The 27689-nt window shown below is 42.1% G+C and overlaps 1 protein-coding gene across 3 annotated transcripts; it reads left to right on the forward strand.

The window, feature by feature from the left end:
- Positions 1 to 7980: 7980 nt before the first annotated feature.
- On the forward strand, positions 7981 to 26059 carry LOC118315444 (mixed lineage kinase domain-like protein). Of its 3 annotated transcripts, none has more exons than XM_035642723.2 (12): positions 7981 to 11244; positions 14313 to 14441; positions 14535 to 14766; positions 15214 to 15312; positions 16524 to 16701; positions 18550 to 18647; positions 18741 to 18876; positions 21720 to 21804; positions 21918 to 22066; positions 23111 to 23160; positions 25640 to 25780; positions 25994 to 26059. In XM_035642723.2, exons 2-12 carry the CDS (start codon positions 14319 to 14321, stop codon positions 26041 to 26043), a joined length of 1341 nt encoding a protein of 446 aa, XP_035498616.2. In that variant the 5' UTR covers positions 7981 to 11244; positions 14313 to 14318; the 3' UTR covers positions 26044 to 26059. The 3 variants fall into 3 exon arrangements, with proteins under 3 accessions (XP_035498616.2, XP_035498617.2, XP_035498615.2); XM_035642724.2 differs by having other exon boundaries at positions 14646 to 14766; XM_035642722.2 differs by having other exon boundaries at positions 14313 to 14766.
- The last annotated feature ends 1630 nt before the right edge of the window (positions 26060 to 27689 follow it).

Consider the following 27689-nt stretch of genomic DNA (forward strand, 5'->3'; position numbering starts at 1 on the left):
TTCAAAAGCAGAGTTGATTAAGGGCAGAGGGTATTTATTCTCTACGGTAATATTATTGAGCCCACGGAAGTCAATACAAGGCCTAAGGGTCTTATCCTTCTTGGACACAAAGAAAAACCCTGCACCCAGAGGAGAGGAGGAAGGATGGATAATACCTGACTGGAGGGGATCTCCTATATACTGTTCCATAGACTCTCGTTCAGGTGCAGACAGATTGTAGAGTCTGCTGGTGGGTAATGGAGCTCCAGGCAACAGGTCTATTTTGCAGTCATAGGGTCGATGAGGTGGTAAGGATATGGCCTTTTCCTTACTGAACACCTCAGCCAGGTCATGGTAAACAGGAGGCACAGAGGACAAGTCTGGGGGTTCTGGTGGGAGAGAACTGGGAACACTGGTGCATCTAGTCTGAGCTGATCTGAGACTAGAGGAATGGCAATAACTGCTCCAGCTGATCACCTTCCCTGTTCCCCAATCAATTACCGGATTGTGACAGGAGCCAAGGAAGACCGAGTACCACTGGAGCTTGTGATGGTTACCAGCTAACGATAGGGAAATCGGAACCGTCTCACGGGAAACGCAAGTTAGAATATCGGCATTAAGTGCTTTGACCACTAGGGGTGTGTCAACGGGGATGGTAGAGATCTGGTTTTGCCTAACCAGTTCAGTGTCCATGATGTTGGAATCAGCCCCTGAATCGACTAAGGCCTTGATGGCCATATCTCTGCCATTAAAGTTCAAAATAGCATCAAAATTAATTATCTTACAGGGACTAGCTGGAACCACAGAACGACTCACCAGTGGTTGGGTTCCCCACAATAGAGGCAGAGCCTTTCTCTGAACTGCCGGTTCCGTTCTTCAGGGGTAAGGCGACAACGGCCTAATTGCATCGGTTCCTCCTTGGAAGTGACAGGGGAGTGATTACGGTGATTCACGGGGCTCGTGATTACTCACGGGTAATGCTGGCGGAGGTGAAGAAACAGGCGGAGCAGGAGGAGGATGAGTCTGCTTGCCTTCCATACGGGAAACGCTGATAGAGAGTTGGTGAAGCGTCTCCATGATGTATTGGAGCGTCTGAGAATGTTGTCCGAGCAGTGCTCCTTGGGAGGACACTACTTGGCGGACAGAAAAACCTGTGGAACTGGACCCAAATGCAAGACACCACACAGAATTAACGACAATGTGATTTAATGTTCAATATTATGTACAGTGCAAGGTGCACGGGGGGCGGGGGTGGCGTGTCCGGAGTCCCAGTGGTGAGAGGTGGGTGGTGGTGAGCTCTCCAAAGCGTGCAGTGTGATTTCCCAAAGTCCCAGTACGATACGTGGCATTTGTCCACGTGGCGATGGCGTCCTCCGAGGGAACAACCAAATCCAACACAATGCAGGCAGGTGAGAAGAATGCAGGCAGGCAGGGAGGCAGGTGGAATGGTTGAGGCAAGCAACAAGGGAAAACTACAATAAAAGAACACAAGGAAGGGTTAGCTACACAAGCTAAGTACACGGGGAAAATGACAGCGGTAACTGGAGCCAGGATCACAACAATGATACCGCTCTTGCTGACTGAACAATCTGGCGATGAGTGGATCTCAGGCCGGTCTTCTTATACTGAGGGGGAATGATTAGTGATGATCTCCACCTGCAGGGAGAAGCCACGCCCACCAACACAGAAAGACACAGACACAGAGCAGGGGAGAAACATGCAGGATTACACACAAAACAAACAAAGACACAAAAGGGGAAGAGGAGGGGTGCCATGATGCCATCATGACACAAGGACAACATCTTTATACGATTAATTTGTCACATCAGCAACAAAAGCTTTTGATGATCACAACTAATGAAATTCCATAACTTCCGTTTGGGGAACAAAGACCACACCTCATCTCCCAAGGCACTTTCCCATTCTCCTCTGCATTCCTCTCTCTTTCCCCCCCTCTCTCTCTTTGGCCCAGTTCAGACCTGGTATTAACATCCATCATGAGAGATCTGCTCACAAGTGGTCAGCTCTAAGTTCACGTGTGAATGCACCCAAGATGCATTGAGGATCCGTCTGAGATCAGAATACATTGGGAGGTGGTCTGGGACAAATGGCCACATTCTTTTATCAGTGTGAACATCCTCTGACCTGCTACAGTTTCATGATGAACCAAAGTATTTTTACACTCCCGTTCTTTTACATAAACTGATTTCAATCAGGATATACAAGTGAATGGAGAATAATTATTTATCACAGATTTAACAGATGATATATGACAAACTTTTTTATTTGTGTTTTTTTATTTATATTTTATTTTCAAATTTTCTCATAACAGACACAGTAGACATAGAAAAACACCCATACCAACAACACATCAATTTAAAAAAATAAAAACAACAACCCCCCTGAAAACAAATGAGAGGGGAAAAAATGTAATAAAAAAAATATATATTCACACGCGTGGAGAGCTGTCAGGGTAACAGTCAATATGCATCTTCTCTGGATTGGCCCGGTAGAAATCACAAACCCCCGGCTGAGCGCCGCTGTGTTGGAGTTTACCCCGGTGGACAAAAGGGTCGCCTCCCTACGCCTTCGGGTGGTGGGGGGGAAAACTCTGACTGTTGTTTGTGCATATGCACCAAACAGGAGTTCAGAGTATTCGGCCTTTTTGGAGACCCTGAATGGAGTCCTGCAAAGGACCCCAGTAGGGGACTCCGTTGTTCTGCTGGGAGACTTCAACGCCCACGTGGGCAATGATGGAGACACCTGGAGAGGCGTGATTGGGAAGAACGGCCTCCCTGATCGGAACCCAAGTGGTTGTTTGTTATTAGACTTCTGTGCTAGCCATGGCTTGTCTATAATGAACACCATGTTCGAACATAAGGATGCTCATAAGTGTACATGGTACCAGAGCACCCTAGGCCAAAGGTCGATGATCGATTTTGTGATCGTTTCATCTGATCTGAGGCCGCATGTTTTGGACACTCGGGTGAAGAGAGGGGCGGAGCTGTCAACTGATCATCATCTGGTGGTGAGTTGGATCCGGGGGTGGGGGAAGACTCTGGATAGACCTGGTAAGCCCAAACGTGTAGTGCGGGTGAACTGGGAACGTCTGGAGGAGGCCCCCATCCAGGAGATTTTCAACTCACACCTCCGGCGGAGCTTTTCTGGCATTCCTGTGGAGGTTGGGGGCATAGAACCCGAGTGGGAAATGTTCAAAGCTTCCATTGCTGAAGCTGCGGCGGTGAGCTGTGGTCTCAAGGTCTTAGGTGCCTCAAGGGGCGGTAACCCTCGAACTCCGTGGTGGACACCGGTGGTCAGGGAAGCTGTCCAACTGAAGAAGGAGTCCTTTAGGGATATGTTATCCCAGAGGACTCCGGAAGCAGTTGCAAGGTACCGACGGGCCCGAAGGGCTGCAGCCTCTGCCGTGTCAGAGGCAAAACAGCGGATGTGGGAGAAGTTCGGAGAAGTCATGGAGAAGGACTTTAGGTCGGCACCAAGATGCTTCTGGAAAACCATTCGACATCTCAGGAGGGGAAACGGGGAACCATCCACGCTGTGTACAGTAAGGATGGGACACTGTTGACCTCAACTGAGGAGGTAATCGGGCGGTGGAAGGAGCATTTTGAGGAACTCCTGAATCCGACTAACACGCCCTCTATGGTAGAGGCAGAGCTGGAGGCTGATGGAGGATCATCGTCAATTTCCCTGGCGGAGGTCACTGTGGTAGTCAAACAACTTCACAGTGGCAAAGCCCCAGGGGTTGATGAGATCCGTCCAGAAATGTTGAAAGCTTTGGGTGTGGAGGGGCTGTCTTGGTTGACACGTCTCTGCAACATTGCGTGGAGGTCGGTTACAGTGCCAAACGAGTGGCAGACCGGGGTGGTGGTTCCCCTGTTCAAAAAGGGGGACCAGAGAGTGTGTGCCAATTACAGGGGTATCAAACTTCTCAGCCTCCCGGGTAAAGTCTACTCCAAGGTGCTGGAAAGGAGGGTTCGGCCAATAGTCGAACCTCAGATTGAAGAGGAACAATGCGGATTCCGTCCTGGACGTGGAACAACGGACCAGCTCTTTACCCTTGCAAGGATCCTGGAGGGGGCCTGGGAGTATGCCCATCCAGTCTACATGTGCTTTGTGGATTTGGAGAAGGCGTATGACCGGGTCCCCCGGGAGATACTGTGGGAGGTGCTGAGGGAGTATGGAGTGAGGGGGTCACTTCTTGGGGCCATCCAATCCCTGTATACTCAAAGCAATAGCTGTGTCCGGGTTCTCGGCAGTAAGTCGGATTCGTTCCCGGTGGGGGTTGGTCTCCGCCAGGGGTGCGCTTTGTCACCAATCCTGTTTGTGATATTCATGGACAGGATATCGAGGCGTAGTCGTGGTGGGGTGGGGTTGCAGCTCGGTGGCCTGGGGATCTCATCACTACTTTTTGCAGATGATGTGGTCCTGATGGCACCATCGGTCTGTCATCTTCAGCACTCACTGGATCAGTTCGCAGCCGAGTGTGGAGCGGTTGGGATGAGAATCAGCACCTCAAAATCTGAGGCCATGGTTCTCAGCAGGAAACCGGTGGATTGTCTACTCCGGGTAGGGAATGAGCCCTTACCTCAAGTAAAGGAGTTTAAGTACCTCGGGGTCTTGTTTGCGAGTGAGGGGACAATGGAGCGTGAGATTGGCCGTAGAATTGGAGCAGCGGGGGCGGTATTGCACTCGCTTTGCCGCACCGTTGTGACAAAAAGGGAGCTGAGCCGGAAGGCAAAGCTCTCGATCTACCGGTCAATCTTTGTTCCTACCCTCACCTATGGTCATGAAGGATGGGTCGTGACCGAAAAAACGAGATCGCGAGTACAAGCGGCCGAAATGGGTTTCCTTAGAAAGGTGGCTGGGGTCTCCCTTAGAGATAGGGTGAGAAGCTCAGTCATCCGTGAGGAACTCGGAGTAGAGCCGCTGCTCCTTTGCGTAGAAAGGAGCCAGTTGAGGTGGTTCGGGCATCTGGTAAGGATGCCCCCTGGGCGCCTCCCCTGGGAGGTGTTCCAGGCACGTCCAGCTGGGAAGAGACCTCGGGGTAGACCCAGGACTAAGTGGAGAGATTATATCTCCACACTGGCCTGGGAACGCCTCGGGATCCCCCAGTCAGACCTGGTTAACGTGGCCCGGGAAAGGGAAGTTTGGGGCCCCCTACTGAAGCTGCTGCCCCCGCGACCCGACTACGGATAAGCGATTGAAGATGAGATGAGATGAGATGAGACAAGAATCTTGGAAGTGCAACCATTTTAATAGCAATGAAGCAGGCCCGGATTAACACATGTATATATATATATATATTAGAAAATATGACAAGCAAAATTCTGCTAATGCCCTCTACTACCTGGCGCATGAGTCACACAGTTACATCTGACACCCCAGTGCTTCACTACATTTTTACGACCCTAAGCCCCGCTCCTGACCCCTGACTTACCTTTCATAGGTGGTATAGCGTTGTATATTGCTGGAACAATGTTTTATAAGACTATCTAACGCTTAGTGCAATCATGCAGGTTCTCTCTCGCTCCAGTGACCATGTAGAAAAGGCCCCAAAGTCAGCGTTCAGGCTGTTGGGTGTTCTTTGCTGGTTTGGGAAGCCAGCCCCCCCTGCTGGTTAGAACTGGGAACTGACCGTCTGATGAGAAGTGTGTGGCCTGTGCGTGAATGAAAGAGTGATTATGTATCCGCTGCATTGTTTCGTATATTGTTGCAGCAGCTATAGATGCCTTGTGTTAGCGAATATGTGTGAGAATTGTGAGTCCAAGTGCTCTTCGTGTGACGACGCTGCTAATTACACCGCTTTTGCATATTAGATTATGCCCTTGGCTCACTCTGTTCGACACGGTAAATCAGTGGTACGTAAAAACGAGCTCAAAAACGTGTTCATTTGTCGGCTCGCTAATGTTCCTAAGTGGTTTATGAGCGAGTCAGAATAAGATGTGAAATCTTACTACTTTATAGTAGCTAACTCCGTGACCGGAAGTAGTATGCTGTAGATTGCACAATAAAAACACAGGTCCGGTTTATCAGCGGGAAGGACAGGAAGTGTGATGTCAATGAAAACCCGTAACTTTCCACAGTGTTAAATGTGATGGGGTGGGATTGTAGGGAATGTAACTGTCGTAATTGGATTCATCTACTGTTCATTCTCATAAGTTTTAGTTGTGATTTCTTATTTTTTTTCCTGATTATTGTTTATATTGCGTGATATTATGCATCCTACTGCTTAGGGTTGATGTTACTCTTCAGTCATATTACTGTTATTCTTTCTTTGTTTAGAAAAACCACAAACACTACCACTACCAAGAACACAGCTAAACCCAGGACTCTGTAAATGGTGGATTCTCTGTATGTGTCACAGTCGAAGATACATTAAACAACCATTGAAGAAAACCCTCAACTCTTTGCATATTTGGCCTTAAGTGGTGTTCTGGCCGACACACCGGAGTGAACCTAGGGACAAGACAGATCAGTGACCAGTTTTGGCATACTTTCAATCTCTCCCCTACAGACCAACCCATTTTACTTCCTCAACAGCGGCCCATAACACAGAGAAACTTCTCCTTTGCTCTGAGGCACTGCAGCATTTACTAACAGACAGACTGCTGCAGTCAACTCTGTTTCTCTGGACCTCGCTGCTCACTGACACACTCGATCTAACCCCCCCTCCCACAGGCGAGTCTATGTCAGTGTCTGAGAAGTGACATTTTTTGGTTCTTTTCTCACCTGTTGAAACAATTTGATGACAGGATCATTTATATATGGATCAGCATTCATGAGAGAATTTGCATTGACCATTTATGGTTAAAAATGGGCGTGTACAGGGCGGGATATGAGGCTGATTCCCATACGAACACTTGTAGGTGATCTGTGATTTATAAAGGGAGAATTGCGCACAGGTGTGCGTACGCACGGTTTTATAAGTCTGAATATTTTTTGGCGTACGCCATTTTTGGCTTTGGGCACATGTACACTTTATTAAGGATCCTACACACAGTTTTATAAATGAGACCCCTTGAGTTTTCTTTGAGGTCACTGCTGAGACACTTCCAGTAAAACACAAAGAGAACCTGAGATAGCAGGAGGGGCCTGATTCTCCCGTAATGTTTCAGTAATTGACTTCCCCACCATATCTACAGTGCTTGATAAATATCTCCAGCATATTATTCATATTCTAGTATTTAGGTGTGATAATTTTACATATAGCATCAACTTGACTGCATAATTCAGTAATTATAGTCATGAAATCACCTTTATTTATAATTCTGTCAGAAGTATTCAACAAACCAATAAAAAACATTTATTCATTATTTATTTAACTGTGACAAGAATTCATTCATATCATTCATGGAACAGTCATTCCTCACAATTAAAACCAGAAAATTATGCCTGCAAGAGAAGTAAAGAATTTTAGGATATTAACAAAAAAACTTTCTGTGAACATTTACAAGATTGTAAATGTGCACATCATGTGCAAAAGTCTGTGAATGAATGGGGCAAAAAATAAAATCATTTTCAAAGCTCTTCCTCACTGCAGAATACAGTAGTACCCTCTATTTTGGTAGTCTAATTTTGATTCCACTCTTTGCAGTATGTCCTCCTGCTCTGCAATCTTGTTCTCCTGTTCTGCCAGCCTCCACTCCTGCTTTGCCAGCTTTATCTCCTGATCGTCCAGCTTCTTCTCCTGGTGGACATGCAGGGCCACAGACAGAGTCACAAAGGAATCAGTGAGACTTTTGTTCAGGCTTTCAAACTCTGATCTGTAGTCACTGGCTTTCACCATCTGATTCAGCTTGTGTGTCTCCATGAATTTTGTAATTTGTAGACCAGCCGATGCCACAGTCTTGCTGAGTTTCTCCAAAGCTTCCTTCACATCATCAGGGAGTTGTTCTGGCATATCGTGCTCGATGAAAAGCACCAGTTTCTCCAGGGCTTTCATTCTTTGCAGAATGTGGGGACATTGCTGATCATTGTTCTTCATCCGATCAAACAGGTTGTAGACTGTCCAGAAGGGTTTAATGACCTCCATGATTAGCTGGCGAGACAAGGGGGCAATTGGAGCAAAGGGAAATGGCATCATTAAGACATTGATGGGACATATCTATTTTTCACCGTTAGTTACAGAGATTGCTGTTGATGGAAGTGAGCTGTAGCAAACATAATCGTAGCATCATAAATTGAGATGAAGTAGCCTGGGCCAGGGGTTCCCAAATTTCTCAGACTCTGAACCCTAAAAAATAACCGTACCAGAGACTCGCGACCCCCATAATGCCCAGAGTTGGTTGAAGTAGACAAATAATAATGCTTTGAGCTAGTTCACAAAAAAAGATCTAACTGCACTTGTCACAATGTTTCCATTGTGGCTGTAAATTGACTTGCTGCATCTGATGATGTTGCTAATCTTTCTTATAATAATCACCACAGGGGTCATGTGGGGACAAAGACAACCGAATAACTGTTAATATATTTTATTTTTTATTTTAAATTAAATTACTATATCTTATCTTTTGTAAGAGTTATGGCTAAAATAAAAAATAAAAAAATGTTTTGCAATTTCATTTGCTTTCTGGAAATCATCTCATGATCCTGAGCAACAACAGGGCAGACATTAAGTCTTGAGTATTTATCACCTATCAGTCTGCTTTTTTAAAAATATGTTTTTTCAAGTCATAAATGCACTGCTTTCAGTAAGTAAAGAACATAAAGGGAATGCAAAAAAAACTTTTTTAAACGGCTTGTAACAAAACCACAAATAATATACCTGAACAACACAAAACAGCTGAATTATATCAATAAAGACCTGTCAGATGGTATCCACCCCCCAATACATACCATGCTTTACCATTTATTTTACTGTAAATTAATCTTCAATTTACAAAATGAACATCATGCAGTTTTTCATAGACTTCATTAGGAACGGACGTCATTTTGAAAACAATGGGGTCGCCATCTGCTGTTCATAAATAAAATAAAGGTTTAAAGCACTTAACCACTACGGTGGCCCTGAAGTGCAAACCACAACAATAGTTGCTGTTGTGGTGAATTTGCTGTTGAGTTGCGTGATTTGCTGTCGTGTTGTGTGAGTTGCTGTTGCGTTGTGTGATTTGCTGTTCTGGTCTGCACTTTAGGACCACCGTACACTCCTGCATTGGCTTCACTTTCCGGACCAGGAGTCTGTGCTCAGTCTGTAGAGTTCTTGGTAGTAGAACTTGACTAAAGAATTGGCCCAAGCGAGTTAAGTGGATATATTGATATCTGAATGTTGGCAGACACTCAGAGTATAGACAGGACAAAGTAAGTTTGAAGTAACTTAGAAACAGTTTCATTCTTATTCCTATCTAGCTATCTATCTATCTATCTGTCAATATAGACAGACAATCTGACACTAAAAATAAAAACCTCAGGAGCCGACAGTCAGGAAACTCCATCTGCGAGTGAAAGAACTTCAGAGTTAAGCTGCTGCTGCTGCAGACTTCGCCAGCTGCTGACCACCTTTGCATGCTTCAGGGTCAACTCACCAACACAGGTATTATCTGTGGTACACTGGGTCTTCATCTAACCAACAGGAGCCTACGATAAATAATGTATCAAGACTGAGGAAATGATAACTTACTGTGAAGCGAATGCAGACGCTAGCTGTCTGTCTTAATCCAGGTGTGTGCAGCAGAGTATGAAACAGTCATTTGGCTACATCTTTATCTTCTAGGAAGGTCAGCTGATCAGATATCATCCTCCAATGGACGTCATTCGGGTTCTCTGCTCAGTCAGATTAACAACCAAGATATTTAAACTCCTTCAGTTGACACGCCATCGGACACACAAGGGGTTAGCTCTGTGTCCTGCACAGCTCTGGTGCTCTCTGCTCTCACAAACAGAAGCACTTTACATTAAGATTCTGATTCCATTCTTGTAGAAACATGGTCATATTTATTGAGATTTAAATGAGACAATTGTTATTTACAGCAAACTTGTTTAAAAAAAAATTGTAAATGTGTTGAACTATGTAAAGAATGGTTTTGTATTGGAAGCTGTAATTTATTTGCTATCACACTCAACAAAAAACTGGACTGGTCGGACAACACTGAGGCACTCTGTGGAGGCTCAGGTCTTTTAATGTGTGCACTAGGCTGCTACGGATGTTTTACCAGTCTGTGGTAGTCAGTGTAATCTTCTTAGCTGTGGTGTGTGTGGGGGGTGGCAGGGAGCTGTGGCACTAATTAATTGATCAAGCCGGTGAGGAGGGCCAGCTCTGTGGTGGGGATGGAACTGGACAATGTGGAGGCAGTGACGGAGAATAGGATGAGGGGAAACCTGAGCGTGCCCATGGACAACCCCTGTCATCTCCTCTGTGCTGAACTGAGGTAGCTCAGGAGCTCGTCCAGCCACAAGCCTAAAAGTGCTTGGGAGGCTCCTTTGGGCCATCAGCCATCAGACTGCACAACGCCACAGTAAAGCTAATTTTTTTATTTTATATTGCACAACTACATAGAACATGTAGAACAAGTGTTTGTTTTTGTTATGGCATAGTATTTCTATTTAATTTTTATATTTTTATTACACTTTGTGCTGCTGTGTTGATTCTGAATATCCCCTGCGGTGGATCAAAAAAGGTTTATCTTATTCTATCTTATCTTAGTTATCACATTTTATAATAATAATTTTAAAACTTTTCTAACCCCTAACCCTAACCCTTGTCTCACCTTTATGCTTGCTTTATCGACCAGCAAGTTAACTATAGATTCTATCCACACACACCAATATTAAACTATTGCACCACAGGTGAATTGTTTGCCTTACCCTCTCATGATTAATTATTGAGGCTAATAATTGAAAAATGTCAACATTTATTTTTAATTCCAGGTGTCTTGAGGACCCTCTGTGCAAACACCCCCCACTGACCCTGAGTGTCTCACATGACACCAACCGGCCTGACAGGTCGTTAATAACACAGCAAGGCACAAAGCATCTAGACCTCATCTGCTCTGCACCTATATCTCCATGCAATGATTTATGCCTCTGCTTCAAGCACAAGATTAAATCCTTGCGGGTGTGTCAGATCAGAGGCGCATCAGCAAAACCCAGTGGGGGGAAGGACTGTAACCACAGAGGAAGAGGAAGTCATGAACAGCAAACCGAGGACTTGAAGTCTGCAGATACTAGTTTCATTTTCTCCCTGCACTCATACACTTTTCATACATTTTACTGGGGTCAAGACAGGCTGCTGTCATTGACTTACACTTACAGGTAAGTCATCTTTTTGTTTTTGGTCATCTCTGCTTTCAGCTTTTACATTTAGAGCACAACAAGTCTAGTTCTCTTCAAAACTACTGTACGTCGTAATTTTGATTTAAAGTTTTGCTAAAGAGGAACAGGGTAAACTGGGTGAAAACTGACAAGAGGGTAAGTTATTCCTTTCAGGACAAGAGAAAGGAATGATCGCCTTGCTTTTTGCTTCAACATGAATTCCGTCACTGAGGAGAAGCTCTGCTTTGGGCTGAAGGTGGTTACCTGCTCACATGCATGAATAGAGAGCTATTGGGAGCCTTTGTGTCAAAAGGAGCCAGTTGAGTTGCTTCTGTAATCTGAACAAAATACTTACTGGTTGCCAAGTTTTCTGGGCAGGTCTAATTGGTAGGTGGCCCCAGGGTAGATCCAGAACAAAGAACACAAACACATGTCTCATCTTGCCTGAAAATACAATGTAGACATGTGACAAGTGGGCTTGTATAGCTTAACCTGCTGCCACTGCCACCCAACTAAGTAACAGACGATGGATGGATGTGTTTAGTTGCTTTTAGGATAACAGTATGTGGAGATTTTTGAAGCACCTTACAATTCATAAATTAATGTAAATAAAATAAATGAATGGGACAAATCCATCTATCCTTTTAAATCCACAAAGAAACTGTGCGAAATTATACGTCAAATATAATTATATTAAAAATATACACATTTCTCACACTGAACTGTTACGTTTTTTAGTGCTTTTCCATTTATTAACAAGAATCTGACTTAACCAGATTATAAAACACAGAGAACTAGTGAACCATACAAAACATTCCATCTGAATGTTTAAATACTGCCACGCTCTGTAGAGCAACATATTGTTACATATCTGCATTTATGACACAGAACAATAGAGTAGAATTTGACTATAAATAATAATTATACCTGCTAAACATCTCAATTTTACTTTAGTATTTATCGCACCTTCAAAGCAACTTTCAACACCAGTGCCATGAAGGCAGAATTTTTGTTGCCAGGTACGAAGGAAGACACCACCTAAAGCTCTTTTGAAAAGACTTACTGCCTTTTTGGCATGGCAGCTAACTGCACAGTCACAGGTTCTGTAAGAAAGTGTCAAGTGCTGCTAGAGTCATGACAACAACACAAATCATTATTCTTTCAATTTAGGTGAAAGCCAGGACATAACCAGGATAAACAACCCAGTTAAAACCAGGGCTATCCCAGAATAACACAGAACACAGAATAAAAATCTAGGTAAATATTTTGTTTATTTTTTTTGCTTGAAAAAGTGAACTCTTATCTAAACTCTGATTTGAACTTGAGTGTATGTCGACAGCACCCCCCCCCCCAATTGTAAAGAATATAGGCACAGAGGGCTACTTCTCATTTCCGTATGAGCTTATAAGAGGAAATCTACTATTATTAGCAAGTCACAAAAAAGAGGATGAGTGTGAAGGTTTTCACAAGGATGTGTGGTTTTAAATCAAAAATTGGACAAACTACTTTAAATACGGTTGCACAAAACGATCCTGAATACGTTGCATTCGCGTCAAATTTTCAGCAGTGCTGGAAACCGGAAATGTAATCAGCGGTGCGCCACCATAAAGTGTCCCTGTCAGTTGCTCAGTTGGTTACGGTTTGCAACTTTACCACCAGATGCCACCAGAAAATTATGAAAATTAGACACTGTGGGTTTAAGCAATTGGTCACTTCTTCTTTTTTTATATACAAACATTACTAAATTGTTCTTGGTTGGGCCTATTTTCACTGTCAGATCAACCCATTTGTGGCATGCGGGTGGGAATAGTAAGCAAAATTAAGAAAACCAACTTAAGATTCTTATTCGTTAATTATAATGTCACTTCATATTATTCAAAATGAACTATACAAAAACAAAACTAATACTTATAGTAGAACATAAACCACGTAACATAACCAGAGCAAATCAGGAACAAGAAAATGAAATGAATCACACACCAAATTATAACTCCAAGATAACAACGTGGGGCCGCACGGTGGTGTAGTGGTAAGCACGTTCGCCTCACAGCAAAAAGGTTCAAACCAACCAGGGCCTTTCTGTGTGGAGTTTGCACGTTCTCCCCGTGTATGCGTGGATTCTCTCCGGGTTGTCCGGCTTCCTCCCACAGTCCAAAGACATGCAGAATGGCATTAGGTTTATTGGAGACTCTAAATTGACCGTAGGTGTGAATGTGAGAGTGAATGGTTGTTTGTCTCTGTATGTCAGCCTGCGATAGGCTGGCGACCTGTCCAGGGTGTAACCCTCCTCTCGCAATGTTAGCTGGGATTGGCTCCAGCCCCCCCACGACCCTTAAATGGATAAAGCGGTAGACGATGGATGGATGGATGGATAACAATGTGGTCCCTTATCAAGAGTGGGGCAGACCTTTAAGTCAGCGTGCCACAGAGATTTAAGATTCACTTTTAAAACACAGCTTCGCTGTAGGTAAACTGTGGACGAGCACAGACCGTAGGCACAGCACAAACTTTGACCATAAGCAAAGCAGCTACTTTTCTCCTTGAGCTCAAGTACATACCAATGAGGCAGCGCCAGTTATCCCAGGCTGATGTGCTATTGGTGCCAGTGGTGGTTGGCTAATACGAGCTGGGTGATTAAGTGATGTAAACAGCACAGCCTTATCATTCTGCTACACATATTTGCTCAATGTTAACTCTTGTTTTGTTCTATCACCAATTTCCTGCTGATGTTAGTATCCTAACCCGATTAGCCCATCCTATAATTTTCTTATCGTGAGTCAGTGTTGCCTCCAGTCTGCCCTGAAGTAGCTCTGCTTAGAGGGTGTATTACAACCTCTTGTCTAAGTGACCATCATCAGCCGACCCTGGCAAGAAACTATAGCAGCAGAGAAAACTTACAAATAGCAATTTTAAGTCAGGCTTGCACACAAGAATTATATTCAATTCAGTTTATTTCAGTTTGGAAAACTGTGGCATACTTAAACTTATTAGTTCTTTTTATTTATATTTCATTCAGCTCTGATGTGTTAAATTTCATTGTTAAGCTAACTTCCTTTCTGTCTCTCCAGCTGGTCATGGACATTGTAGATCCCATCCTTTCCATTGCCTCAAATATCTACACCCTGGTTGAGAATGTGAAGGCCAATAAGAACCGCTGCCGCCGTGTGTCTTGCCGAGTCAAAGCCCTAGAAGAGCTGGTGAGGGCCATTAAACAGAGGGGGGCAGCCCAGGCCTCTGCTGTTGTAGAAACAGGCCTCAAGGAACTCTGCTTCACTCTGAATTCTGCACAGAAGCTCATCCAGAAGTACACCATGGCCTCCTGGATGGAGCGCATCCTGAACTCCAGCAGCCATGGAGATGAGTTCAGCAGTGTGAATGAACGCCTCAATGATGCCTTCCAGGTGCTGTCTGGAGCTCTGCAGGTGGAGCAGGGGAATGCACTGTACCAGGTGTTTGAGCTGACCTCCAGAGTGAAAGTAGATGAGGTGGACGGTCAGGAGGATGACGCAGAGCTGAAGAAATGTGAGGGAAATGGATTTTGTCTTTGACTTTGTAGCTCAGGTTAACATAAAATCATATGAATCACCGTAGGCTTGAATTTGATCATGTTATTTCACTCTTAATAATGGAGAATTTCAAATTTAGTCATCAGAGGTATGTACATCAGGAAAAAGTCATATTCACATTTTCCCCCATATGATCATAAAAATGAAAATATCTTACAGTAGCTTTAGAACAAAACCCTTATACACAAAAAAGGACATTATGTAATTTTTCAATATCAGACTTGGATGGATATGTTGTCTATCTGAATACATTTTATGGCTTCAAATCTTTATAATGTGTTCATACTTACCTTCAAAAGTGTTTTCTAAATTAACATCCTGAATATGTGGAGAAGAGTAAAAAAGTTTCACAAGATTCATGATCCTGTTGCCTTTGTATAATTAGTGTTCATCTCTTCCTCAGTGCTCCTGGAGTACATGAAGAACCAGCAAGAGAAAATGGACGCCATGCGAAATGAATTTGAAAATGTCAAAATCAACGTGGAAAAGGTCGTGGACATTTGTGAGTATACCAAAACACAAGCTTGTGCATCAGTAATGTACTTACATCTAGTGCTAGAAGCTGTAGTAGAAATTGTAGAAAGAATTAATGGAACAGACATTTTGAATTGTCTCAGCTCCACACAATCATGTGATTACCTTGGTCAAAATCTAGGGCTGCCTAGTACAAAGTATTGCTCCAAGTCATTAATTCAAAAAAATATATATTATCATGATGTTTTCCCCTCACATTTAAGACAAAATAAATATTTTTTAATCCCTAGAATCAGCATTGATCAAAAATTCCAGTATCGGTAAAGCTTTAGATCCAACTATTTATAACGTATTTAAATTAGTTGTGACAGTAATGGACTGCATTATATAGTGCTTGTCTAGTCTTATCGACCAATCAAAGTGCTTTACAGTACATGTCACATTCACCCATTCACACACACATATTCATGAAATTCTGCTATTCCCTGCACATTTCCTGCCACATTCACATCCAGAAGTGTGTGAATTAACCAGCAACCCTCTGGTTAGTGGACGACCCTCTCCACCTCCTGAGCCACAGCCCCCCGCAGTGACTTTATTGATCATATACCAGCTCAATCTCTTGTTAAAAAATAATGATGAGACAATAATGACAATGTATCAAGTGAGACTGTAAAAAATAATATGAAAGGCATCTGTGGTATTGATGAACCTGCTGAGAATTATCAGCTGAATCTGAAGCTCCCCTCTGCTTTAGAGTGCTTGAGTTTCCACTCATGTTAATCTGTCCGGACAAGAGCTTTACTGTCCAGGATGCTTCTCACTGATCTCATAGCATAATTTTCAGTTACAGGACTAGAAAGATGGAAAAAAGCGACTGTCTACTACCTGCTCAGTAATCATCAAATAGACACAATCAGAGAGCAGCTGGTGAACATATTGGAGCATTTAGTAGCTAAAAAGTCTGATATTTCCCTAAGGAGGTGGTGGAGACCAAAAATAGAGCTAAAAGAGTATTTATACTGGATGTAGACTCATCAGGTGTCAAAACACCACCCCAAATGAACAATCAGGTCATCTGTAAATGCTAGAGCTTGAAATAAACAACTATTTGTATGAAGTTGGTGATGATATTTCAGTGTTGTGTGGCCCAAGAAAATCCGTCATTACAGGTTTAAAGGACATTTTGAGACGTGACATAGCTGTTCCTGGGAAAAGGCTGACTGTGTGTTTTCACAGTGAATAAGCCCCGCATGACTGATGAGGACATCCGAATGATCAAACCAGATGAACTGAAGTACGAGCTACCCAAAAAGCCCTTCATGGTAACATCAACCTCAGAGGTCTACAAAGGAGAGTATCATGGATTCACAGTGGTCATCAAGAGATACACGGACCCTGTGAACGCCAGCCCAAGGTCTGTGCCCAAATGCAGAATGACGCTGAATTAAAATACATGAAAATGGTCCTTTGTAATCAGAGCATTCTACCAGCGTTATTTTATCTAAACTGAACAAAATAAAAACTTCCTCAGTTGTTCAAAAAACCTTTAAAACTCATTTGAGTTGGTCTTTACCTTTTTTTTGAAGAGCAGTTAGTATTTAATGCGAGATGAAAGCACAATTAAAGTGAACATTTAACTGAAGACCTCTCCATTTTTTACTTGTAGATGGCCAAAGAGACTGGTTTTGTTTCTTCTTTAAGGTTTTTTTTTTGTGGTTTATTACAGTCATGTACAGGAGCATCTTAAAAAAAATAGGATATCATGAAGAAGTTCAATTTTTTTTGTCAGTTCAATATATCCTTGAGTCATCACACAAATTAAAATGTTTTAAGCACTTTGGTAATTATGTCTTTAAAAAAAGGATCTCAACATTTTTCAATTTTTAATTTTGAGTAAATGACTATTCATAGAGTATAAACACTGTGTATCTCTTCAGTACACACAACCACAATAATGAGGAAGACTGCTGACTTGACAGTTTTCCAGAGTACAATCACTGACACCCTTCACAAGGGGGGTAAGCCATCATTGCTGAAAGCGTTGTATCAAAGGATATTCAGGGACAGTTGACTGGAAGAGAAAAGTGTGATAGGCAAAGGTCCACAAGCAACAGGGATGACTGCAGCCTTGAGAAGATTGTCAGCAAAGCTGATTGAAGAATTTGAGAGAGCTTCACAAGAAGTGGACTTAGTCTGGAGTCAGTGCATCGAGTACATTTTTTATTTAATTTGGAAATTAAGGTCCCAGAGTCTGGAGGAAAAATGGAGAGGCACAGAATCCAAGTTGCTTGAAGTCCAGTATGGAGTTTCCGCAGTCTGTGATGATTTGCGATGCCATGTCATCTGCTGGTCTTGGGCCACTGTGTTTTATCAAGCCCAAAGTCAACCTAGCCATCTACCAGGAGATTTAAGAGCACTTCATGCATCAGTCTGCATGTCAATTTCCTTTTCCAACAGGACTTACCTGCCCATAAGAAACCCCCCACCCAACAATTCAGACGAGCTAAAGGCGGTTTCAATTCTGCAGTGCCACATGCTGATCGCCTCCATGCCACGCCACATTGATACCAGTGGCGGTTCTAGCTTCTGTGGCGCCCTGGGCGAACACATCCTCGGATCGAGTGTGACAGTGAGCAGTGAGGTCTGGAGAAACCGAATTGGCTACTGTAGTGAATTTGCAGTTCAGGTTGAAAGTCTGTTTGTCAATAAATACTGTCGTGTCTCAAGGCACATGAGAAGTTTCTGTTTGTTATGTGCCGCTGTTGAGGAAGTGAAGGGAGTTGGTCATCGGAGTGGAAAAAAACCCAATTTGCAATGCTCCATGCCGCCCTGGGCAGCTGCCCATGTCGCCTATGCCTAAATCCGCCACTGAATGATGCACTAATTTGTGCTCAAGGAGCTACGACCAACTATTGAGGTGTAAAAAGTTGGACTTTTCTGTATTGTAAATCCTTTTTTATAAGGAAATATTGTAAAGGTCGTAATTAATATAATTTAAATTTTAAAAAGCTTGAAACATTTTAGTTTGTGTAATAAGTCTGAGATATATAAAATGTTATTTTTCTTAAGTCTATGTTTGGAAGCATTTGACTATTAAACCAAAAGTAGTAAATTTAGAATTAAGTAATAAAATTGTGAAGTGTGATGTTTGGTGGCCTGTCTTCAAGTTTGCGCATTTGTGCACATTTGTGTCGTATTTAAGTATGAGACTCATTATAATTGTCACATATTTGTCAACCTAAACATTTTCTCCATAATGTAGGGAGGTACAGTCTGTTTTCAATAAGGAAGTTGAAACCATGAGACGATTTGAGTCGCCTAACATCTTGCGAATGTTTGGCATCTGTGTCCAGGAGGACGGTGAGTGGGAGTGAGGATGTAAATCACAGAAGCTGAAGCCACGTTGAACCTTTAAATTATAATAATATGATGTGTCCTTGTGATTGCTCATAGGGCCCAAGCCTCAGTTCCTCATTATCATGGAGTACTGTGAGAAGGGAAGTCTCAGAGAGGTTCTGGATTCTGATTCCAAACTGTCCTGGACTAGGAAAGCTCGGATGTGTCTGGATGCAGCACAAGGACTCTACAGGTCAGTATTATTAATCCTACTGTGTCTCTACAATGTGCAGGGAATTATTTAACAGAAAAAAGAGGGGGGAGGCTTTTTTGTGCAGATGTGATTAAAAAGTAAAATGCCACCACTAATTCTGAGAATGTACCATGGTCACATTACAGCAAAAAAAAATCCACTATCAATGTATATTTCATGTATATTTATACTTAAACTTATTCTGACTCATTGTGAAATACAAAATATTGTCGAGAATCAGTTGAGAAAATGACTAAACAGGAGTATCTGTATTCTAAATTAATCCAGTTAATTTAATCCCTGACTAACTGGTAACGTTTCCAAATCCAGTGGGAGCAACAAAGATTTGCCTGAACATGCAGATGATGCAGAAGCAGATCAGGTGATAGGCATTCCTCAGTTCTAAAAAATAATATCCTGGCTGTGTGGAGGGGCTCAACGCCTGAGACTATGATGGGGAGAGGGTACTTATTTTTAATAGTCATTTCATTCAAAACTCTGAAGTCTATGCAGGGGCATAGAGAGCTGTCTTTTTTGTCCACAAAAAAGAAATCAGCACCGACAGGGAAGGAGTAGGGGCGAATGTGACCTGCAGCTAATGAATCGTGGATGTATTTTTCCATTGCAGAGACTGAGCCCATTGCTGGCTGAAAACCTTAGCTAAATCATGATAAACAATGGGCAGGGGTGGAATGGTACACAGAATTCACGGTTCAGTTCACACCACGGTTTGGACATCATGGTTTGGTACGAGTTCAGTACAATGGGAAAAAAGTAACAAACAACCACAAATGCAAATGTTTCTTTTAAATTTTTGTACGAATTACAGTTTGTTCCACCTAGTGTCATTTAGTCTCCCCTGAGGGAGCTGGTACAGCTTGTAGTGTAAGTCATAAAATGTCAACAGTGAACATACACTCTCCATTGGTCATATTTTGAAATAAATTATATATAATGTAAACAAATAAGTCACAATCATCTGCAAAACTGGAAAAAATGTAATATGTTGTATATATGTTATAAAAGTAAAAAAATATATAATAATAAAAAATAAAACTTGCGCATTAGGAGTGTTTATTCCACTAAGGCAATATTTAAACATTCAGCACTCATAAAATATTGTACCTTATTACGCAGTTAAATGTAAACAGCACTGACACACCATCCTCGTCCGATCCTCCACTCGCTCACCGTTGCTATTGTAGCTCACTGGGAATCCAAAGTTTTCCTATAGCACTTATTTAGAAGAAGCATCCTCCGGCTCCTGTGGGTCTTTTCCACTCAACATGTCAGGTGTGACCGACTCAGTTTAAGGTGTCCGGAAGGGAACTTGCGCGTGTGAAATTTTGCTTCCGCATTACCGTCATCAATTTCTTGCACCTTTTATACTGTGTATTGTCCGTATGACTGCCTGTACCGAACCGTAACGTCCGTACCATCACGGATCTGCACTGCCGTTCCAACCCTAAGGGGGCACTAGAGAGAAGTCTGGCTTAATGTACGCTGAGGGATGAGAAGGGGCTGGAGCTGACAGCAAACTGGGAAAGGCAGAAAGGGCTCAGAACCAGAACCTCATGTTCTGATGAGCCCAATCTTGGCTGCCGGGGACAGGCTGCCATGAGATTACCTGATTGATCACAATAGAAGCATAAACCAGCCTGAAAGCATCCCTGTCTCTCTGGAGACCGACGTGCTCGTCTGCACTCACAGAAGGAGAGGAGATGGGTGGTTGTCCGGAGTCCAAGGGGGTCACAGCTGCTTGTGTCGAGAGGGAGACTGGGGGGCATGCTGTTCCCGGAGCCGGTTGTCCAAACTGGACGACTCATCTCACCCACTCTCAACCGCCAAAATCTTAAACTGATCTAGAGCCCTGTCTGAGATATAGTAGCCTGCTAGCTTCTTCCTTTCCCTGCACAGGGTGATCAAAAGCATTTCTCATTTCTTCTATAAACCATAAGTTATTTTTTCTCCCACAGCACAGTAGCCCATTTAGCTGCTCTACCTAACATCAACCCCCCTAAGATGTAAGATGAGGGTTGGAGCTCAAACACTAATGAACACTGGAGAAGGAATTGCTGAAGGGTTTTCTCATGCTGTCCCAGTATGATTCCCTGAGAAGCCAAAGCTTGGTGGAGGGGTTTCTGTCTGCTTGATCCATTTGGGCCAGGTTATAACGCTAGGGCTCACATTGGGTGTGGATAAAGGCCCCTGTGACTGCCTCCACAGGTGCCGGTGATGACACACACACACACACACACACACACACACACACACACACACACACACACACCAATAGATGGGAAAGGAAGGAAGTGATGGCACCACCAGCATCACAGCCAAGCATAGATTTACTAATAGCCGTGACAGGAGGTAAAGAAGTCTATCCTCAGTTCCCCCCATTAGCATGCTGAAGCAATTTAACCCTAAATTGCCTGTGACAGCTCTTCTGGTAGTGTATGAATGTGACATAAAAATTGTGGTAAATAGCAGCACAGTATGAATGTGTGTGAGAAGGTGTGAATGTGACTTATATTGTAACCAGCTGCTCTCTAACTGTGCCTACCTGCTGTTTACTGTTGAGCAGGTATACTAAAGTGGGTCAATTTTAGCTTGTTTGATGTAAATAGCTGCTGAACCGATATCTGCATGTGCCATGAAACCAAAACAATGGAAAGCGAAGAAACTCCATATTTGTGAGAATTATCTGTGGACTCTCTATGAAGCTACAAATAAAACATTCAGTAATTTCATTCATTGTTAATATAAAGCACAAATAATTTATGAGCTTATATTTAATAAATTTGAATCCAAAATTCACTGAAGATCTCTGTTTTTTTTCTTAGACTCCACCAGACTGAAGAAAAAAGTAAGGTTCATGGATGCATCAACAGTAGCAAGTTCCTGGTGGCTGAAGGCTACAGAGTCAAGGTACTGAAGTCAGGGAATGCTGGGGTAGCGTCCATCCCACTGAACTGTGATAGTTAAGCGGTTGAGGACAATGAATGAAGTCTTGATGTTTTATTTATTTATTTATTTTTCAGCTGGGAGGATTTGAGCTGGCGAAAACAGAGACGTCACTGAAAAAAACAATAAAGGACAAAGCGAGAGAGAACAGGTCCCTGTGCTACTCCTCACCTCAGATGCTCAATGACATCAACCATGTCTACAACAAAGGTTGTGAGATGTACAGGTCAGATATCACACGGGACACCCCTATACAGCTGCACTACAGCTACATTGTATTATTTCTAAAGGAAGTAAATTATGTGGCACCACATTCTATTCAAAATCACCATTTATTAAGGGTTTTATAACAGTGGTTTCCAAAGTGGGTGTCTTAGGGGTGAGCCAAGGGTACCACAATTTTTTTTAATAGTACATTTTAATAACAAGTCAACACATTGGTTTTAGTTGATAAATCATCTATTTAGGCATGTAACTTCCTCACTTTCAGGTCTTTAAAGGATGCTATATTTACATTTTTACTATTGCTACATAGCTAACATTAGTAGAAATACCTGTTTACCTACCAACTTAGCAAAAACATTGGGAGTTTAACATCAAACGTCATTCCTTTACTCACCAAGCAGTGGAAAGCTATGTTAACTCCTGATTTATTTCTGTTTCTATCACTGAATCAGTGAAATATGAACTAACTAAAACCATCCTTGAGAAAAATGTATTGGGGTGCTGTCATGTCCTCCATTATAATACACAGTATATGTTGTAAAGGGTGGCAGAGAATGCCTAACAAATGGCACTTTTAAGTGCTTAGGTATTTTTTAAATATCACTTTAAAGGTGACAAATTATGCAAAAATCACATTTTCAGTGTTTGTGCACATAAATGTGTGTGTGACTAATACTAAAAATAGCTGCCAAAATTAACACTGAGCTGCAGGAATGGGCACTATGAGACACTAACACCTTTTCTGAACATTAGAGTATGTAAACCTTTTCAAATGGTAACCCAAATTAAAAGTACGAACATGAATATGAGCATAATATATCACCTTTAAGTCTATAGTTATACACGTATAGTAATAATTGTTTGTGAGGTTTTCTCCATAGGGTATAAAGCCATATTTTACAACTTTTCAATGCTCTATCATGCCTGATTTACAATGAAGTGGTACTAATTGTGTTCACATGCAGCTGCTCAGTATAACCTTTCCCTGATACTGTCCATGAACCATGGACAAACAACTGAATTCATGAAGAATCTTGTCTTTCAGCTTTGGTATCGTCCTGTGGGAAGTTGCAACTCGTAAGAGACCCTTTGAAGGTGTGTATGTAAATTCTTGTTAATGGTCCTATTTGACCATTGTCATCATCCGCCAGCAACTTCTTAACTCCTGTTAAAATTTACACTGCCAAGTTTATGGTCATTGAGCATTAGCCTGCAGGCCAGTCAGCAAGAATGTAGCTTTAAAGAAGAATTGAATAATGCACATAATCCTGCCTCCACTAACATGTGCATTGTCATCAATATGAAATTGCAGTTTAGAATGCAGAAAAAACATTGTTTCTTAGTTAAGGAAGACCTGAGAACAAATAATATACACACATACATACATGCAAGATCACAACGAGAAAGTCCATTCAGGCACAATAACCATTATGTTGACCACAGTAATAAATTAGATCAGTCATGAATATCATTAGAAATGTAGTAATACAGTAACACTTAGAAGTCTCATTACTTGAAACTCGCCCCTGTCCCTGTTCAGAGGTGGTATGAGAACCCTTTCAATCCAATCCCTCCCACTCAGCTAAGGATGTTAAAGCAATGTGTAACTTTTCTTGAGAAACAGCAGCCTTTGTGCAGTTACAGTAAGTGGTTTCCATGTACAGAAGACAATCACTTGAAGGGAGCTCAGATTGCGCGGTTCCACTGACAGAACTGAAAGACGGCAGAATGGTGTTTACTCCTCATGACCTTCCTGAATTGTCACTTTAACAAATTGGGTTTGGAATTCTTGATATATTAGAAGGTTCATTGTATTTGACATATTTAGAAGTCTTTTAAATTAATTTACAGTTCCATGAACTTTCTGGGCCTTATCCCTGATTATCAATCACTTACGCACTTCTACAGGAGATCATACCTGCTCACCACAGTTACATATTGCAAGAACAGGAGTTCAGGACACCCATCTCTCTATTACAAGGCAGTGTACCATCATGTCTTCAAGATACCAGTGATGACCTATGAGCTTTTCATATAACTCACTGGTGAGGTAGACAACTGTGTGTAATGAACTGAATGTCACTGTGGCCTTCAGCAGCTTAAGGGTCGTAGCACGAGCAGACAGGATAACTTCATAATCCAGTGTAGACAGGCGTTGTTAGCCCTTAGCCCTTAGTTTTATGAATAGCCCCGGATCTTTTAATCTGTTATTCTCAGTGTTCATTAAAGCCCTTGAAATTAATTTGATAAAGTAGTTTTTAGCTCCTCGCTGTCATTCAACCAGCTGATCTCTCTGAGTGCATTTGTAGCGAGTGAGCGGTGGGTTAGGGAGAGCACCAATTAGTTGTTATGTTTGCATCTGGCGGTAGCTAACGTGCTAATTCCCTGAAGACTTGAAGTCTGTGGATACAAGAAGCTTTTTCGAAAGAGATAGGATGAAGGCAACTGGTGCAGGTGCAGCTATGGGAGAGGGGGAGGAAGAGGTTTTTATTCACACTAGTGTGCGAGAGAGACCAACAATCTTTAGGAATGTAATAGAGAGTGATAGAACCTCAAGGGGTGCATTTAAATTATGTTATGGAGGATAAATGCTACTAGATTGACGTATATCTGTTTGAATATCAGCCTGTATCTGGCATCCATAATGAGGACAGGGCTGGCAACACTATCAGCCTTAGTTGAGCCCAACTTCGCCTTTAGACAGCACTGTGTGGACCCTGGCCTGCACACAGAGATGCAACAGTGAATGAGATCAATCTTCAATTGAATCTTCAATGTTAAAAGCACGAGCATACAAACAGAGGTGGTGAGAGCCCATTCAATGTTTACATATTTACTGACTAAAACCCTGGCATACACTGTGCAATTAAGGCTTGTTTTTGCCCCGATTTCTGAGTCGTAGAGTCGATTTTCAGCTTCATCTTGCAGCGTTTGCTGTGCAGTGTACAGGGGGATGCGAGCTGTGATTAATTGATCTTTAAAAGGTTGTTTGCAGCCGACATGGTTGGTGATTTGTTTTATATATTACTTATCTTATTTTTACTTACTTTTTTTGTTTTGTACTATTGCACCGTGGGTCCGAGACAAACTTTTTTTCAATTCCTCTGTATGTCTGGAACAATACTGCATGAATTGACAATAAAGTTGACTTGACTTGACTATTTATTTTACATTAGGAATAAATTGGCTCAACAAATGAGTGAATTAACTGAAAGTGTTTGTATATCCTGCTAAATAAATAAGACTAGGTAATATGGGTGGGCTTTGTATGGGTCTTAGTTATAGATTATTTTCAAATGCACCGTGGAGTGTCTCTGCTGCCACACTGCTGTCAGCCAGTACCTCGACATGACACTAGTAGATTTCGTTTTAGTTGTGAACATTCCTGCAGTGGGCATGCAGTTCTCAGAAGGCAGGCAAACATCTGACACCAGAGCTGAGAGTATCAGAGCCAAAAGAAATGAGCTGCACCTGATAACGCAATAGTCACTGTTGCGCCAAATAATTTGAAGAGTCCAATGCTCAGCTGGCTGACCAACGGTCTCACTCACTCATGTTCTTGCTCTTTCTCCAGGGTGCTCAGGTAAAGAAATCTATCAGAAAGTGTACAATGAGAAATTTCTTGAACCACTCCCTGATGACTGTCCAGAACCACTGGTACATCTGATCAGCGCCTGTCGGGCCTATGATAGCTTTAAGAGACCATCTGCAGGAGGTAAGTCACTGTCACCACCATGTGCTGGTCTCTTGAGGTTGGCAGGTAAATTTAGATATGTTGATTTTGGTGAATGATTTGTAAATGTCAACGGTGCTTGTTGGGATTAATGTAACCTAATTTGAAAACTCTACTCTTAAAAAACAAACTCATATTGTTAGAAAGCATCTAAAATAATTATAGTAATACTGTGGTAATCTTTCTCTTCTACAGTGCTGCTGGACAAACTGCGTAGTGTGGTGACAGAGATAGAGGCGCAATAAAACTCTTCAACCTCAACCTCTTTAACCGGGTTTCTGAAGGCAGAGAAGAAATACAACTTTGTGATGTAATTTGTGAAAAAAAAGAAATCACACAAAAAAGTTTTCAAGGCACTAAAAGCTACAACTTTACCTTCACGCTGCTCACACCCAGGATAGAATTCCTAAAATCCTTATATTCATGTGTCATTATGCAAATGTGTTGTTGGGGTGAGGGAGTTTTACATATAGGGCGCTTTCACACTTACCTTGTTTGGTCCAGACCTTCTGACTGTTCAGTTTAGTCTGAACCAAAATAACAGATGTGAGAGCTCCACGGACCATGGTCTGAATTAACAAACCGAAATTTAGTCCAACCAAAAGAGGTGGTCTCGGTTCATTACATTGTATTAATATAGCTGACGCTTTAGTTCACAGTGACTTACAATAAGTGCGTTCAACCATGAAGATATTCCCCAAAAGGTGCAAGAATCATGAGTACATAAACATTTATCAAAAAAGCTACTAAGAACTAAGTTGCAGTCTGAACAGGCTGTTACAGCCTGATGGCAGACCAATAGAAACTGGGTCCAACTGCCAGCTGAAAACAACAGTTTTCCACTTCAGTCGGGGAACATCACTGAAATATTCTAAATCTTATCTTAAGCCACAGCAAAACTCTACTTAGATTAAGTCTAGAAAGACAAAATGTTAAACCTGAAACAACAGGTAGAGCAAAGTTAAGCAGAGAATGCTAATTTCAGAAAGTAAATATACTCAGCTAATACAAGCAGTCCTTGAAGTAAGATATCCCACAATGCACAATACAAAAAGGCTTGTTAAACTGGAAATAAATATAACTCTGGATGGCTAATCATAACAGAAACTCAACTTAGATTAAGTCTACAAAGACAATAAAATAAATTCCGGATCAAACTAAACCATTGGTTTGAATTGTTGGGAGTTTTTTAGATTCTTCAGATTTTCAGACCAATTGCAGAAATTTGAGTAGGCATTTAACAATAGAAGGACAAAAAAGAGATTTGAAGAGAAATGAAAACGAGCTGTGATACAACATGGGGGAGGAGTAAACACAATATTTCATTGCAATTTTAATAGGATTGCTTGCAGTCTTCACCTTTGACAATATGTTTGAACAACAAGGGTGTTCATTTGGCGCATTCAAACAAGATCGAGTTCTGCACCTGAAGTTATGCTATGTTATGAAGTGATGCTTATAGTAATACCACAATCATATTACAGTGACAACAAAATATGATGAGTGGTTCATCATTTTCTTCATTTTTTTTATTCAAACGGAAAGACCGCAACCGATCAACGTCAGGCGCATGGCCGTCTACAAACCAATCAATATTAAGTATAGGTAGGTATAGGTAGCCCACGCAGGTGATGATGACAAGATGTACATACAAAATTCATTTGTTTAACTCTTCCCTTAATTGCAATGTAAAACCATGACTAACCGGATCAAATGTATAACGCTTTCAGGTGTGAAAACGCCCTAAATGAACATTTGTTAATGTGAAGACAAACCAATTCACACAATGATGGTTAAGACCACCACTGCCAAGTAAATCTCTCTGTATTAAACCAGAGTTTTTAATCTGCTTTCTATGGCAACATTACCACACTTGTGCACCAATAGCCAA

This window comes from Scophthalmus maximus, chromosome 7 (genome assembly GCF_022379125.1).
Source record: "Scophthalmus maximus strain ysfricsl-2021 chromosome 7, ASM2237912v1, whole genome shotgun sequence".
NCBI lineage: Eukaryota > Metazoa > Chordata > Actinopteri > Pleuronectiformes > Scophthalmidae > Scophthalmus > Scophthalmus maximus.

Coding starts and splice junctions, on each gene's coding strand:
- LOC118315444 (XM_035642722.2), top strand. CDS start 14,319: ATGGACATTGTAGATCCCATCCTTTCCATTGCCTCAAATATCTACACC. Junction 14,767..15,213: donor TGACGCAGAGCTGAAGAAAT/GTGAGGGAAATG, acceptor TCTCTTCCTCAG/TGCTCCTGGAGTACATGAAG. Junction 18,648..18,740: donor CATCTGTGTCCAGGAGGACG/GTGAGTGGGAGT, acceptor GATTGCTCATAG/GGCCCAAGCCTCAGTTCCTC.